The 17,784-nt window shown below is 36.2% G+C and overlaps 1 protein-coding gene across 1 annotated transcript in view; it reads right to left on the bottom strand.

Annotated features, from left to right (window-relative positions):
* Nucleotides 1–274: 274 nt before the first annotated feature.
* MASP1 (MBL associated serine protease 1) overlaps nt 275–17,784 on the bottom strand; it is a 106,860-nt gene continuing 89,350 nt past the window's right edge. The window contains exons 13-16 of the mRNA XM_075202323.1: nt 14,206–14,391; nt 6,786–6,853; nt 3,507–3,606; nt 275–994 (exon numbers count right to left, since the gene is read on the bottom strand). Coding sequence (XP_075058424.1) covers nt 804–994; nt 3,507–3,606; nt 6,786–6,853; nt 14,206–14,391 — 545 coding nt within the window. The 3' untranslated portion in view covers nt 275–803. The remainder of the gene's footprint in view (nt 995–3,506; nt 3,607–6,785; nt 6,854–14,205; nt 14,392–17,784) is intronic.

Below are 17,784 nucleotides of genomic sequence, written 5' to 3'. Positions count from 1 at the left end.
GGCCATCTTAACAACATCATGGGCCCCCGGGCAAAGCAGTGCAAAGGGGCCCCTACATATATGTGTATATATATATATATATATATATATATATATATATATATATATATATATATACATATAGATGTATAGAGATACAGATATAGATATATAGAGATAGAGATAGATATATGTACTTGCTCAGTGACCCTTGAAGGTTTTTTATGCAGGTTTTTTTTTGCAGGATTATTTATTCTAATTAAGAGTCCTGTCTATGGGGCCCCCTTTCCTGTGGGGCCCCCGGGCACCTGCCCATCATGCCCAATGGAAAAGATGGCCCTGCCCTGTACAGACATGCTAAGACAGCAGCAAAACAGGGGAACAAGGACAGATGCATACAATCCCAAAATGGACAAATAGCATTGTTGGTCCATAATGTATTGCAGATTCTTCTTCTTTTTAATTTTAGGTTTGCAATAAAAACTCTAATGTTGCAAAGTAGTATATTTTGAAACAATCCCATAAAATAAAAGTATTACATATATTTTCATGGCATAAAATAAATTCTGTTTCCACAAACTCATTTTACTAAAAGGAACCTAACATGTTTTTATTCTAGAAATGGTATTAATTTATCCCAAATATCTCTTATATGTGCAAAATGTTATCTCAATTTCAGCCCCACATACTCATTGGCACAGTAATAAAATTATTTGCACATGGTTTACACTTAAATTAAATGTAATTAAAATCCTCATTTAACAAAACATGAAAATATTTGCTCCATTTTTCATTGTAAATATCCTTTAACATAAAATCTCCTGTTAATATGTTATACCACTTTTTGCTCTTAACCAATCTACATTCTTGTAAACATTTGAATATACCCCATACTTATCACTTTCCCCACAGCCCACTCCCCATGAAACTGTTCCTGCCAGGAACCAGTTATGATTCTGATGGCTGAAAGTGACCATTGGACCTCCAGAGTCACCGGAGCAGGCATCTTTCCCTCCTGAAATAAAACAGTGAGTTAAATATATATATTTATATATTGTATATGTATTACTCTCTTGTAATGTGACTATGAGAATCATAGTTCCAGAGTTAAACGATACATACAGAAAATCACATTTAATTGTAAGCAAAGAAAAAGCTAATTTCTACCCTAATGTTTCATTTCATGATATGTACTATTTAGAGTGCTCCTGTCTCCAAAGGAAAGAACCATTCATGGGCTGGTCCAGTATTTCGAGAATGAAGTCTATCAAGTCAAAGGATATTACTAAGGTACAATGGACTGCATCTGCTTTTTAAACTAAAAGCCAAAGCAGATTTTTGTGTCTGTAGCTATACAAATTAGTGTATGTGGCTTCTTGCTGATGGTATCTATATATTCTTATATAGATATCCTTTCAAAAGTTAAATACATTCACTCTATAGTATACTAATATAATGTTGTATACACTATAGTTGCCTACTTCAAAAAAATATTTCAAGGAGCTTCTTATGCACCACACTTGGCAGAAGGGGTGTGTGTAAGACAACCCAAGTATTTTGTCCAGTGCCATGTGTAGCTTTCCACAAGGGGTTTACTCTCCATGTGGCATACTGGAGAATGCAGACATTAGCACAATGCATGATCAATTAGGCTTTGTGCTATTCATGAAGAAATAGGAAAGACAAAATAAATATTTAATTTAAACATGCTTATTAGAAGACAATAGATAAATAAACCATCCCCGCCACTAATCTTTCCTTCCTCATCCTAGTCACCTAAACCACATGCTCCGTATCTATCAACCGTCCCAACTTAGACAGGACAGTCCCGGTTTGAGGGCTCTGTCCCACCATCCCAATTGGGATAGCTGTGACCCGCGGGTGGGAAAGTTGGGTAGTGGTCTCTGTTCACTGCGCTCTGCATGGTAGGTCCCTGAGGTTGTGGCCATGCCCCTATATAATTTCCAGTTTTATATATTAAATAATGCAGACTTTAAGATTACTAGAAATAGAAAAAATACTTTAAGAGAGAAAAAGAAATAGCAAAGATATGCTAGATAGGGCTAAACTTGTAAGTGAGAGACAGAATGTCTGAGCTCCATATTAAATATGTAATTGATCTGTTTGGGTTCAGTGCTAAAAGGCTAAATTACTGAAAACTCAGCATTGTGAATACAATCAACAGTAAGCACTGTTTCCTTTTGTTACTCAATACCATTATAAAAAAAATAATTCTGAGAAGTGCAGGTAGCAGATTGTTCATGTGCAAAGTGACTCAAAGCGATTGGTGGGTATAAAATGGGTAGGTGGAGAGTTGAGTCTTCATATATAAAACTGCTGACCATCAATATACATGTTAACTTACCAGGGCCCTTCAATAAACGTTAATATAAGCATAGAGCAGTGGCTTTTACCCTTTGTCAAGTGGAACACAGGCCATGTCTGTGAATCAGCTTCAGGCCCCATGGTTAATTTTTCACTAATAATGTTTATGTTTAAATCACTTTACTGATGTTTAGACCTGTATTTTTAATAGTATTACTGCTAGATAATAAAATGAATAGGAGATTAATATTAAAACATGTTTAGTAACTACTACTTAATTAACATAGATATGTGTACTGCACATGCTCATTTTATGTGCGCTTGATTTAAGAGGTTTTTAATGCGTCAAAATCAGCATCAGGCCCCAAGTATTTAAAGGATTGTTCCATTGTTAAGCAATATCTATAATAGAGCTAACATTTGCTGAACAAATGTACCTGTTTCTTGTTGTATTATTGTGACCCCAGAAATATTTTGCAAGAATTTCTTTGAATTTTCTATCTCTGTACCTTTTTATATTTAAAAGCAAATAAACTTGTGGCAGAGCAGCTTGCAGTAATGTACCAGTAGTGCGTGCAATGATTGTGGTAATGACAGATAACTCACATAATTAATTGAAAACATGCATCCACTAACATCACTAAACTTTACCATTCTATCACTCAAGGCACATGTACACTGCCGTCAAACATGTCTCCAGTAAGTAGTGATAATGGTAAAAAGTGTAAGGGCAGCAAAGGAAAATTACTTCATCTCCTTCTCTACTTATTTCAATCTGTCAGACACCGTACTTGTGTCACCCTCAGTTAATGCAGAGCAGCCAGTGACTGGAACACTAGTAGAGGTAGGGAAAGGCATTTTAGAGACCAAAGAATAAAGTGAGATCCTTGTTTCTTCTGCTTAGTATGAGGCTGCCTGATACAAGGTTATCACTTCTCCTCATGGGCAGAACAGTCTCAAGAAAAAGTAACATAAAATGAAGTTTTTGAGGTTGGAAAGGATAAAATAGACAGCCCCAAGGATACAAATCAATGGCTGTTATCCATAGCAACCAAACTAAACAATATTACACCAGACATCAATGGAACATCTCAACAAAGTTCAAAGGTTCCATGTTGAATTAGCAAATATGTTTGTTTGTGCCTAATGTATTTATTGGAAACCACTTGTTTAAATGTGGAAATATCTTTAATTGCCCATACCTTCTCTTAGTCCTGCACACATCATATCTTCTGTAAGCACCTTGCCGATCTTAGTGTATACATTCTTGCACAAAACATGATCCACCACAGGGATTTCAATCTAAAATCAAAGTGCAATGTTTAAAAATATGTAATATTTACTTCCCAGGATTAAGAGATCTCTCACCATAATTCAGGTATTGTAAAAACTTTACCATTTGGCTACTTCTAATCTTTTTGGTAAAAGTGGTAATGGCTTTATAGTTATTTTAATATTTTACAATTAGAGTTATGTTAGTTTAAGATCGCTGAGAACACCAATACATTGCATCAATTTTCTGTAAGTATAAAAACATTGTATTAAAAAAAAAACTGTAAAAATACCATTGGGCATCTTGGCCAGCTGATACCCAATACAGCAACACCACAAGAAGCTAATATTACTTTGTACTGTTGCAATTCTTATACCTATCCTTGGTTACGACTCCCAATATGTATCTCGGCATCTCCAAACCTGAAAATACTTGTCACTTCCAAAATACAGTTAACAAGCATCTTGCTGGTGTGAGCTGTTGAGCTATCTCATGTGTGACCTAAGAGGATATATAATTTATATACCCAGAGCTGCCATCAGGAAGGAACTGTGTAGGGTACACAGAAGTGAGTTAGAGATCAAAACCTTCCATACACCCTACCCACCTGCTCCTGCATACCCTTGTCCACCCTTGGTTAATTTTCCCCTGTAGGTGAGAACAAAGTATCTGCATTAATTTCATAATCTTACCCTATTCCCTCTCCCTATTGCCTGTTAATGTCTAGGCTCCCTCTCTGCATGTCCATTTCTAGCTCATCTAATCAACTTGTCTATCTCCACTGACAATTTCCTATGCTTCTTTATGCTAGCGCTCATTTCACTAATGCTAAAGAAATCATCTCTTACCCCAGCCTTGTCTCCTCTCATTGTCTCCTGACCCATCTGCAATCTAACTTCAGCACTCAAAATTCTACTGAGACTGACTTCAAACAAGTGATCAATCTGTTTTCAGCAAAGTTGAAGGGTTACTTCTGCATACTCATCCTCCTGGTCCTCTCTGCAGCTTTCAACACTGTTGATCACCTTCTTCTGTACACTCTACCCTCCATTTGCCTTCATAACACAGTTCTTTCCTGGCTCACTTCCTCTCTAGCCAACCACTACCTCAATGTATATACCTCTTACATGTCCTCCTCTCTGGACCCACTATCTGTATACCTCATCTCTTGGTGGACTAATTCACTCAATTGGTCTCCACTACCACTTCTACACCAATGACAGCCAAATCTACCTCCACCTGTGACCTCTTCCCTTCTCTACAATTTTGTGTGACCAAATACTATTTCCATATGGGTGTCCTAACTCTACCTAAAGGTTAACATGTCCAAAACAGAGCTCATCAGTTTCCCAGAGTCACAGTCCTCCTCTTAAATATTCCTCACTGTCAACAGCACCACAATTTCCTCAGTCTCCCAAGCCCGCTACTTGGTGTATTCTTGCATTCGTCCTCTGCATTACTTCTCACCTTCAGTCTTGTCACCTACACCTTTTACTTATTGTTAGAATGCACGGTTTCCTTACCTAAAATGCAACCTAAAAACTGTTATCCATTCTTCATTTCCTGTCTCAACTATTGCAATTTCCTCCTACCTGATCACCCACATGTCCCCACTGCAATCTGTCCTAAATGTTGCAGCATATTGTTCTTCTTCTCTCACCACTCCACATCTGCTGCACCACACTATGAATACTTATACTGGCTCTCCATATGCTCCAGAATCCATTTCAATTTTTTCTCCCTCAATTGCAAAGCCGTCAACAACAACAACTCTTCATACATCACAAAGCTCACCTCCAAATACTCCACCTTATGCCCTCTTTGATCTGCCTCTAACCTGCATCTGTCATACTGTCTAATAACCATCTCCCACTCCCACCTACAAAACTTCTCCTGTACCACTACTCATGTTTAGCTGTTGAAATTTATTTGAACGTGTTCTGTTTGCTCCCTACCTTGTGCTATGATGTTTCTGGCTGCTGCTCCTCCGTATTCATGATACACTAGAAGTTTGGAGATGTCCTGTGATATCACACAATAGTGCCACAGTCCCAGCCTATAAATGCTGCAGAGAAGCAGCAGTAACACAGACAACACTGAGTCCGACATCCTCCTCTATTGACCCCCCAGCTTGCAAGTGTCAGGATGGGTGTGGGGGTCGCAGCACCTAAAGGGGGGAGGGGTTTCCCAAGTGGGAGGGGCCTACTTTCTAGCATCTACTTTTATGGTTACTCATATACAGGTGCATGCCCCAATAAGCAAGTTCATAGTTCATTGGCAGATCCAATGCATGTAATCATTGTGATTGTGAAGATGGGATGCAAAAGCACAGGCGTTAAATAACTACTGGAAAGTATGTTTTTATTTAATGTTATTTGTGGCATATTCAAATGTAGCGCTTTACAATTAGGAACAAACACAGTAATGAAACAAGACTGGGTATTAAAGACAAACAGAGAGGAAAGAGGGCCCTGTAAGCAGGCTTACAACCTATAGGACAATAAGAGTTTGATACATGGGGTTAAGTCCTACTTATTGCATACTGGTCCAGCCAGATTGTAAAGGAAAAAGTGCTGAGTGGACAACATGATCCAGTAACACAGCAATGCTGGTCAGGGTGTCGAAGGGTATTTGTTTTGTGTGAACAGTGTAAAGGGTGATAATAGGGTACCCTAGGGATGGTAAGGGCATGGAGCTTAGTATACACTTTTGGAAAATAACTGATTTCCACCATCACGGAGGATCTGTAGGTATTAGGTTATTTAAAGGGCTGAAAAGCCTTGAGTCTCCTTGTAAAACAGAACCACCCTCTGTTATGTACAGTCCCCCTGCAAAATAACATTGTGGATTGTGCGCATCCAGCAGCAGTAACAGCCACACCCAGATCTTAAAACTTTGTTCACTGTCGAAAATAATGTGCAGTTCAGCCTAGGGACATTGACAGCAAAAATACTTTCTGAGACCTCAATGGCATGTATGGGCCCCATGTGCTTTGCAAATGACCACTCCTAATGCTTCCAGGATAAGCGGACTCTACAAGGCATCTATCTAAATAAGTGTTATCTAATCTATTGTGATTTGTAAAGGCTAATGGACTTATAGTAATACATTCTGCTGTTTATTTTATTGTCAGATCCACATGGAAATGTTCATGTTGGAATGTTTAAGATTGATAAACGTAACTTGTCAAATTTAAAAAAATAATTACCTCCATAAGGGCCTCAGGCAGTTTTCTTAGGAATTGCTTGCCCCATCCGCTGACCACTACAAACTCATCTAAAAATATAGCACAGTTTATTACACAATTTAAGCAATAAAATAAATGTTGTATTTGCTATGATTTAAGTGCATAACTGAAACATATTGAAATATGACACATGCATAAAAGACAACATTTGAATACAATTTCCAGGAACCTGGTGCTACCAAACAGGTGAATTTATATGTTATGAACGGCAAATTGTTTGCAAACAAAGGGTTTTGCATCTCTCAATGTGGCAAAGTCATTGACAATAGTCAAAAAATAACTGAATTGAGTGCTAAATGATCAGGAAATTGTAACCTGTGCAGGTTGCTAGTGAGATTAAAAGCAAAATATAAAAAACATATGGGGCAGTAACTTCATTTTTTTTTAAAGGTGTGACTGCACTATCTCAAAAATTCAGGACACTTGCCAATGCTTTGCATAAAATACTTGAACCAGCCCTTAGCAAATGCTATAGATCACCCACACCTGACACCATTTATTAAGTGCATATGTTGTGCACTGTAAAACAGTTGCATATCTTTCCATCGGTGCACCTGGATGGTCCGTCCAGGACACATCAATGTGTATGATTACGATTGTTTGCGACAAGGTGGGCGGAGAGGTGGAAAAATCTACAGTGGTGCACTGTGCAAAAGTAAACAATTCACATGAAAGTCCAGCCTCCTACCACTTTATAACCACCCCTTTCAATAAAAGACACATTTCCTGTTTTCCTTAAAATACTGCTCAGTTTTGCTTCACATGTGACTTTAAATAATTATGAGAAAAAGGTTATCAGGGCTGGTATGATTACGTGTCACATGTATTTTTTGCCTGAGGAGCTTTCTAGTACATTGCTCAGAATGTAACTGCAAATACAGTTCTCCTCTGAAGTGCAACATACAACACTAGAATGGGTCTCAATACAATTATAGGATGTGACTCAAATACCACCAGATCTAGTCTTCTGCAAAATTCAAATCATTATGCTTAGTGGAAACGGAACGGCCTTGAAAATGCGCCCTCTTCACCCTGTTATCTAAATTCAATAACTTTAATCAGTAAAATGAAGTTACTCCATACTATGCTAGGAATGCTCTCACCCCACACTCAGGCTGTTCAAGCTTCCTGCTCCTCCACCACTATCTTGCTCTATAGTTTTGCAGGAATATAGGTGCCCTTGCTCTTTCTAATGTGAATAGCAGGTTCAAATTTCTTTGTTTACTCTAGTGGATGTCATAAATGATCTCCACACTGTTTGAATATAGCTTAGTTTACTATTACATGTCTTCTGTATTGTGGTAAAAATAAGGCCTATCCAACCCACTGTAAATATTGATGACTCAAATACATACACGTATACACAGTTCCTAAGCGGAAACTTTCGATAGTAAATTTCAAAAATTACTAGTCTGCCTCTTTTCTCAACTTCATGTGCCTTGAACAGGTTTTTCCTACACAAAATTCTGTACACTATTAATGGCTAAAAGTTCATTTTCTCTGTTGTTTTAAAAATCTTCTGTGGTGCAAATAATATTGTTGCAACTTACAGAGAGACTGCACACTGTTTGCCCCTTTAGAATTGTCACAACTAGACTAGACTATGAGCATTGGTACTTGTCCCTTTTGTGGGGGGGTGGTCATTTTATTAAAAATATTTAACTAAAAACGCCACCATACATCATAATAAAATTGATGATGATGTAAGGTGTCTTCAGTATGCCGCAGTATAATGATGTACTTAAAGCATATTTCAACTCTTTAAACATATTTCATGTGGACACATTTATATATTTATTTTGAATATTATATCTATCTATCTATCTATCTATCTATCTATCTATCTATCTATCTATCCTCATGTCTGAGTAGGACCTGGTTGGTGGATGAAAGAAATAGGTAGACATGTAATTGAAGCATAGCATATGCTGCCACCATAATTATAATACTTAGTTGCCTACTCTCCCGGAATTTCTGGGAGGCTCACGAAGATTAGGCAACCTCCCGGACACGATGGAGGCGGGGCTTAATGACGCGATTTCGCATCATTACACCCAGTCCCTGTTATGAAATGCCTGTGAATTTTGGCATTTCCTAGCAGGGGGCGGAGTTACAATGACACAATGGCATCACCATGCTCCCTCCTACTCCCTGTCACATGACTTATCTTCCGGGATCTCCCGGAGAAGTTTGAAAAGTTGGCAAGTATGATTATAAACCACAACATGAATATAGCACAACAATATTGCATATTTCTATTTGCTTCATTCGTAGTCTTTTAGTGCTGTCCCCACTTAGCATTGCATGCTATTCCTCCAACTATCACCGATTTTTACTTGTGAAACCTTGAACGAAACTATAAAGTTTTTTTTATGTTATGCCACCTTTATTTTTCTATTTTAATCTTTTGTCTTAACTAGTGGTGCATTGCTAGAAATTTGCAGTGAGAAAAAAAATTAAACATACATATGTATACAAGTACTATAAAAAAGCAATATCTCAAAATTGAAAAAAAAAGAGAAAAGGGGAGATATGTGTTGTTATTGACTAAACTTCCACCTGCTGCCTGCTGCATCTTTTGTAAGAAAGACAGCCAGAAGCAGCAAAGGCAACAGTATGTCAAGCCTCATATCAATGACGTGACTCAGGTGGTAGTAGAGAAGACAGTGTGACCAGGTGAATGGCAGAGTTGGAAACTCTCTGCTAATGGATTAGAAGACATCTAGCTTATCTAGCAGGTCTAGAATATTCTGTATTTATGTTATGATATGCTATCATATGTTTTAGAGATTGCTACAGAGTAGAGTTGGTAGTGAGTAAAAAAAACAATAAACATAGAATAGCAGTAGATTGAAAAATCACAGTAATATACTATTATTACTTCTCTAAAAAAAGAAAAAAAGAATAAGAACTGATAAATATTGTTAATTGAGGCAGAGATAATTAATATAGAGAATTAGCTCAAACAGTAAACATTGTTTATTTATTTTAAAAATTGAAATGACATATACAACCCATTTACAAATAAACATGCAATGATAAATAATATAGTATATAATCGCAATTGATAAAAAAAACACAAAACAATGTAACAGTGTAACACAAAGAACCTAAATTAGGACAACAAACGCATCTTATTGGCCAATAATCGCCGCCTCTCCTCCACTCTGATCACCTCTTCCCACTCTAGAATCCAAGACTTCTCCTGTGCTGCCCCCTTCACTGGAACGACCTCCCTCGCTCCATTCGTCTCTCACCCAATCTGTGGTCCTTCAAGCGGGCACTTAAAACTCACCTGTTCCTTAAGGCCTACCAACCATCCACTTAACCTCTCACCTCTTCTGGTTCTCCCCTGCCCGCTTTCTCTCTCCCCATTGCTTCACTGGCTCCCTTATGTACCTGATTCTGTTTACCCTCCCTTAGGATGTAAGCTCGTATGAGCAGGGCCCATCTTCCCTCCTGTCTCCATACCTGTTCTTCCGCTCCGTCTCTACTGTATTTGCCTGCCTGGAGTTTCTGAAGTACTGGTACTTTGTGTTTATTGTTCTGTACTGTTTTACCCTGTATAGTCTACTGTTTGTACCATGTACGGCGCTGCGGAAACCTTGTGGCGCCTTACAAATAAACGATAATAATAATAATAATCTATAAGATATAGCTCTCCTTGTAGATTAGGACATCATCTCTACATAAAATAATATAATAAACATCCTTCTGTAATTGGAAACTCCTGATAACAAATATAGCAAACTAAATGCCACCACATTAAAAAACTAAATAGTACTTATAATCATTATGAGAAATAAATAAACAAATAAATAAGAAGCATATATCCCCTTAAATCCATATTCTCAAGGATCAAAAGGGACTTATAATTTAGTATGCTGCTAATCTGGACTGAGTAATCGTAATTACACAGTTAATTTTTATTTCACATAGTTCCTCGCTGGACGCTTGAATGATCATCTCCATTTCTTTCATGGAATTTTTAATTTGATACCATTCTTTTTTTCTCAAATGCGCATATACAATATTTATCATATTCTTTGTATATTGGTTTTATGTCATTTTAATTTATTGAAAGGAACAAAGAATGCATACTGATTGAGTCAATTCTCTATATTAATTATCTAATTATCTCTGCCATAATTAATAGTATTTTTAGTTCTTATTTTTTATAGAGAAGTAATAATATAGCGCTGTTCTATGTTTAGTGTTTTTTTATTTTATATATTTTATGGACCTGACAATGACCCAGTGAACAGCAGCAGCGGATTTGTATATATCTTTTTACATAATTATTTTCCTTTTTATAAACTGCCAATATGTTATGAAATGCCTGTGAATTTTGGCATTTCCTAGCAGGGGGCGGAGTTACAATGACACAATGGCATCACCATGCTCCCTCCTACTCCCTGTCACATGACTTATCTTCCGGGATCTCCCGGAGAAGTTTGAAAAGTTGGCAAGTATGATTATAAACCACAACATGAATATAGCACAACAATATTGCATATTTCTATTTGCTTCATTCGTAGTCTTTTAGTGCTGTCCCCACTTAGCATTGCATGCTATTCCTCCAACTATCACCGATTTTTACTTGTGAAACCTTGAACGAAACTATAAAGTTTTTTTTATGTTATGCCACCTTTATTTTTCTATTTTAATCTTTTGTCTTAACTAGTGGTGCATTGCTAGAAATTTGCAGTGAGAAAAAAAATTAAACATACATATGTATACAAGTACTATAAAAAAGCAATATCTCAAAATTGAAAAAAAAAAGAGAAAAGGGGAGATATGTGTTGTTATTGACTAAACTTCCACCTGCTGCCTGCTGCATCTTTTGTAAGAAAGACAGCCAGAAGCAGCAAAGGCAACAGTATGTCAAGCCTCATATCAATGACGTGACTCAGGTGGTAGTAGAGAAGACAGTGTGACCAGGTGAATGGCAGAGTTGGAAACTCTCTGCTAATGGATTAGAAGACATCTAGCTTATCTAGCAGGTCTAGAATATTCTGTATTTATGTTATGATATGCTATCATATGTTTTAGAGATTGCTACAGAGTAGAGTTGGTAGTGAGTAAAAAAAACAATAAACATAGAATAGCAGTAGATTGAAAAATCACAGTAATATACTATTATTACTTCTCTAAAAAAAGAAAAAAAGAATAAGAACTGATAAATATTGTTAATTGAGGCAGAGATAATTAATATAGAGAATTAGCTCAAACAGTAAACATTGTTTATTTACTTTAAAAATTGAAATGACATATACAACCCATTTACAAATAAACATGCAATGATAAATAATATAGTATATAATCGCAATTGATAAAAAAAAACACAAAACAATGTAACAGTGTAACACAAAGAACCTAAATTAGGACAACAAACGCATCTTATTGGCCAATGATCGCCGCCTCTCCTCCACTCTGATCACCTCTTCCCACTCTAGAATCCAAGACTTCTCCTGGGACTTATAATTTAGTATGCTGCTAATCTGGACTGAGTAATCGTAATTACACAGTTAATTTTTATTTCACATAGTTCCTCACTGGACGCTTGAATGATCATCTCCATTTCTTTCATGGAATTTTTAATTTGATACCATTCTTTTTTTCTCAAATGCGCATATACAATATTTATCATATTCTTTGTATATTGGTTTTATGTCATTTTAATTTATTGAAAGGAACAAAGAATGCATACTGATTGAGTCAATTCTCTATATTAATTATCTAATTATCTCTGCCATAATTAATAGTATTTTTAGTTCTTATTTTTTATAGAGAAGTAATAATATAGCGCTGTTCTATGTTTAGTGTTTTTTTATTTTATATATTTTATGGACCTGACAATGACCCAGTGAACAGCAGCAGCGGATTTGTATATATCTTTTTACATAATTATTTTCCTTTTTATAAACTGCGAACACCTGATATTTCCTTGTGAGTTTTGGTGGTAAGTAAACTTATAGTTGGTTTGGGGATGAAAAATGTCCCTTATTACCACAATTTATAATAAGCAAAATTGCCTTCGCATCAGAGCAATACTCAGCTGTTCAACCGATACTGACCCAGAGAACTACGGGTTAATTTACAGCCTTCTCAGGGGCAAAAGCAACAGAAAAAGATTATCCTTTGTCGGGGCACTCTTTTTATTAGGGATTCAAATACAATGTGATCATGAGGAGATAATGTACAACTTTAAACTTAAAGAATGAGACACATTGGGGAGAACTCAATGCTCAAAATATATCCGCGTGAGGTGCCTCCGGAACAGGTGCAAGACACCTTGCCCAGTTTGTTTGTTTTCTACAGAAGTAACACACATTTTTGCCTGCTCCCCATAGAGATGCAGGCAAAAATAAGCGTTACTATTTTCCGCAATGGCTGTAAAAAGGTGTGTCCACAATGTTCTTAGGAACTTCGCGGACAACTGAATCCACCCAATTAAATCTTTAAAGATACATCATTTAAAAAATATTTTTTGTTAAAAATTTAAATATTAGAAATTATACAGTGCTTATTTAATTATAATACAGGGTGTTGTCAGTGGGAAAACATATTACAAATATTTGTATTGTAGTACTGTTTTTTAATTTAAATGGTATGTACTTTATATTTTAATTATCCTCATTAACCTTTCATTCAGAGTAGATTATCTGTAATATACTCAATAGATTCCTCGGGCTAGTCTCTGTATAATTTTGCGTGCAGTGTAACTGAAAGCCCAGCTTTGGGCTTTCAGTTACAGTAATAAAATAAAATAAAAGTTACAAAATAGATAAAAAAAAATATGAAACACAATGCAAACAATATTTAGAACTTTTAACCATTAAAACTTTTATGCAAAAAATAATAAGCATTTTTAAAATGATTTTCAACTGTTGCAATCATGATAATTGTTAAATAGGCTTGAGGAAGCTATTGCCAATGGAAGATGGTTAGCACCGGAGACAGCAGTGTTTTTGCCAGCAATAACTATTTGCTGTATAGGAAAAATTAAGAAAAAGCCCTATCGCCGGTGAAAACGCCCTTTTTCGGTGGCAATAGCTTTTTGCCCTTTAATAAACCTCCCGGTATATGTCTTTGGATTACCATAATAAAGAACTATGTTATGTTGGAAATCCCAGGTAGTTTGGTCATTTACTGTTGTAATCATATGTAAATGTTCTTGAGGAATATCTAAAAAATTTCTAGTCACAGATTACTTACAGAATACTTAATGCTATTCTATTTGAGGTTGTTTCATGACAACCTTAATTGTGAAATTCTATTTCAATTTACCACAGAAATTCTATCTTGCCATAATTTAATCATAAATTTGTTATTGAAAACAACAGCAATTTAGTTTTTATATAATTGAAAAGTTAAATACCTGATTTAACTTCTTCTTCAGGTAAGCAAATAGGTATCACATAATCATTGAGGAAAGCTTTGCTTGATAGCTCCACCAGTCCAATGTCATTCTGTAATGTGCTGCTATTGTAGTTTGGATGGATAATTAAGTTCTTGACTTGAAATACTTGTTCAGTATCATCCTGTTTCAAAGTCCTGTGTTTTCCTGGAGGAAAAAAGGGACTGGTCTAAAGTATTGTAAACGCACTTAATAACCACATTATCTGGACTGTGAGCTAACTTTACTATTGTAGATATTATTGACATCTTAATAGGGAACATAAATTAAAACAGCAGAGTGATGCTTCTTTACGTGCACGTACTCCTACTTTATACCTTATACATTTAAATAAAAGCATGCCCACTTCTTGGTCCATGGAAACAATCCTGAAAAAGGGGATGTGCTTAAGTTAGGGGGTTTGCATAAAAAGCGGAAAAAATGTGGAAAAAATGAAGACATTACTACTAGCCTACTATGACTTACTCATTATATCAGGTGAAATTGTGTAAAAGTAGGTGTTTGAATTCACAAAAATTTTTTTGAAGTGTTCCATGTTTGCAGTTTGTAAATAACCCATAGTGAGTAATTCCTGAGAGAAACTGATTGTGCAGTGCTCCTAACCAGAAGCAGCCTATTGTGGAATGTATATTATTATTATTATTATCAACACTTAGTTATGTAGCTCCAGAATATTTCTTAGTGCTTTACAATTGGGAGCAAGTACAATTAAAGTAAGAATGGGTATTACAGACAGAATGAGAGGTAAAAGGGCCCTCTTCGCAAACTTACAAAGTATAGGACAACAGGAGTTTGATACATGCGTTTGAGTGCTACATATAGCATATTGGTCCAGCCAGATTGCAAAGGTAAAAAAGTGATTAGTGGGCTATATGATCCAGTCACCCAGTAATGTAGGTCAGAGGATTGTTTGAGTGTAGAGTATACCATCCCTGTGTAGAGGGATGGTATAATCTGTAGTATCCTTCTGTGTAGAAGGATGGTAATAGGGTACTCTAAGGAGGTTTAGAGAGTAATTTGATAAGCTTGCCTGAAGAGGTGGTTTTTCAGAGAGTGCTTGAAGGTTTCAAGACTAGCTATTAGTCCTGATATGCAAGAAACATAATTCCACAAAGTGGGTGCAGCCCGAACAAAGTCTTGTAGCCAGTAATTGGAGCAGACAATGAGTGTGGATGAGAGATGCAGATCTTGTACAGAATGAAGGTGTCAAGTTTGGAGATATTTTGAGACAAGATAAAAGATGTATGTTGGTGTGGTTTTGTTGATGGCCTTGTATGTTATTAGAAGTATTTTATATTGGATTCAGTAAAAAACAGGCAACCAATGAAGGAACTGACAGTATGAAGCAGCAGTGGAAGAACTATTTGCAAGAAAACCAATCTAGCCATTGCGGGCAAAAAAAATTGGGTGGGATGGTGAGAGTTTGGTTTCGGAAAGACCAGTAAGGAGGTGATTGCAACAGTCAATGTTGAGTGCATGAATTAATGTTTTGCAATTTATTGTGTGAGATGTATGCATATTATGGAAATGTTTCTTACAGGATTTAGATATAGATTGGATGTGGGGCATGGATCACACCTCGGCAGCATGCTTGGGACACAGGATTTATTGTTGTGTTGTCAATAGAAATAGAGTTGTCAGGTAGGTAAATTCATTTGGCTGGTGGGAATAATATTAACTCTGTTTTTGAAAGGTTGATTTGAGGTGGTGAGAGGACATTCAAGATGAAATGGCAGAAAGACATTCAGCAAAGCGAGCGGGTACAGAAGATGAGTGATCTGGGTAGGATAAATAAATTTGGGTATCATCCGCATAGATATTATACTGAATTCTAAAGGACCTTTTAGTTTTCCAAAGGAAGAGGTATAGGTAGAGAAGAGTAGAATACCTAGCACTGAACCTTGTGTTACTCCAACTGATAAAGTAAGTGGATAGGTAGGATGAGAACATAATACCAATTGTAAAGCGCTACAGAATATGTTGGCACTATATAAATAAATGATGATGATGATGATGATAATAGGACAGTGTCCTGAAGATTTGTGGATTGTTGCACTTGTATGAGAAGTGCAAATGCGACAATCAAATGACGCAGAGAAAATCAAGAGAATTAGAAGTGAGTAATGGTATAAACTGATTTGTGAGGGTATAGGATAAAGAGGACAGGTAGAAGGTAAGAAGATAATAATAGAGTAAATATGTCATCTTCATGTGTAGAATGAAATGAAGAGAAGGTGCCAGAGGGTACAGGGAAGGAATTGAGCTGGTTGTTTGTTGAGGAAGAAGATACCATTTCATGTCAGATCTTATTACTCTTGTAATTGAAATAGAAAGCAAGATCTTGGGCACTGATTAGTAGTCAGAGGGTTTGGGATGGGGTTGATAAGAGATATAAATGTATGAGTTGTTTGAGGTTTGAAGCCTGAGCAAAGAATGGAAGTATGTTTGTTTTGCAGTGTCAGAGAATTTTGATAGGAGTGGTGGATAGCAGTATACAGTATGTTAGAGAATCATTAAAATGATAAGATTAACACCAATGATGTTCTACTTTGTGTGAAAGTTTTGGAAGATTTTGTCACAGCTGACATCGAAGGCGACAAAGAATGTGAAGAGTAGCTGAAGCCGCTTGATCAAGGGTTTGGTGAATATGTGGTACTGACATATGAAAAGAGGAGAATGTAAAAATTGGGGATAGAAGGTATTGCAGAGAGATAGAAGCTGTTATAGAGTTAAGATTTCTGCAAGTATGAGGAGTCTTGGTAGAGTTTGACAGCAGAGAGGATAAAGTGATTTCGGACAGCTTGTAGTTGATAAGGTGATGATCCAAGGAGGAAAGGAGTGTTAAGTAAATCAGAAACTAAGCATAGTCTAGAGAAAAAAGATCAATGTATAGTGGCCATATAAAATCAGGAGTACATCAGTTAGACTCAAGGGTACTAACACCAGATAATAATAATAATAATCATCTGCACTTAACCCAGCTTGTTGTTGGATACTCTGATTTGCCGTTTGTCCTAACGGTAATTTATTACAGTTATTCTTGCATAGTTTTCTCACTGATTTTTACAGTTGTGTACTCACACTGATGTGGTTTTGGTTCTGAAATGCATTCGTGTTTTGGTTTTGTGACAGGTTTTGCCAAAAAAATCACGAAAGGATTTGGTTTTGGATCTGGATTTAATTAAAAATTGTGAAAATAGTTAAAATAATGTAATTTTGAGCTGTTTTTGCTCCAATATATAACATTAACATTAATTTCCAGTTATTTCCAGTCTATGATCTAATGATAAAAAACACACACAAATATAGAATCTCAGGCGCTAAGAAATCGTATAACATACAAAGAAATATGTGGGCCGCAGCTCCCTAAATGCAGATATCTGTTTCTGCAATAAAGATATGAAAGAAAGAATAGAGGAGCGCTGATTCCACAGATTAATAATAATTAATATCCAATAAATTAGTAAAGTACTAAAAACAGTTACAGTAGAATATCTGAATAAACAGTAATTGCGCATATATAACACTGTGGACTTAATA

The sequence above is a fragment of the Mixophyes fleayi genome, chromosome 3, assembly GCF_038048845.1.
Source record: "Mixophyes fleayi isolate aMixFle1 chromosome 3, aMixFle1.hap1, whole genome shotgun sequence".
Lineage (NCBI taxonomy): Eukaryota > Metazoa > Chordata > Amphibia > Anura > Limnodynastidae > Mixophyes > Mixophyes fleayi.
This window is presented reverse-complemented; position numbering and strand designations above follow the sequence as displayed.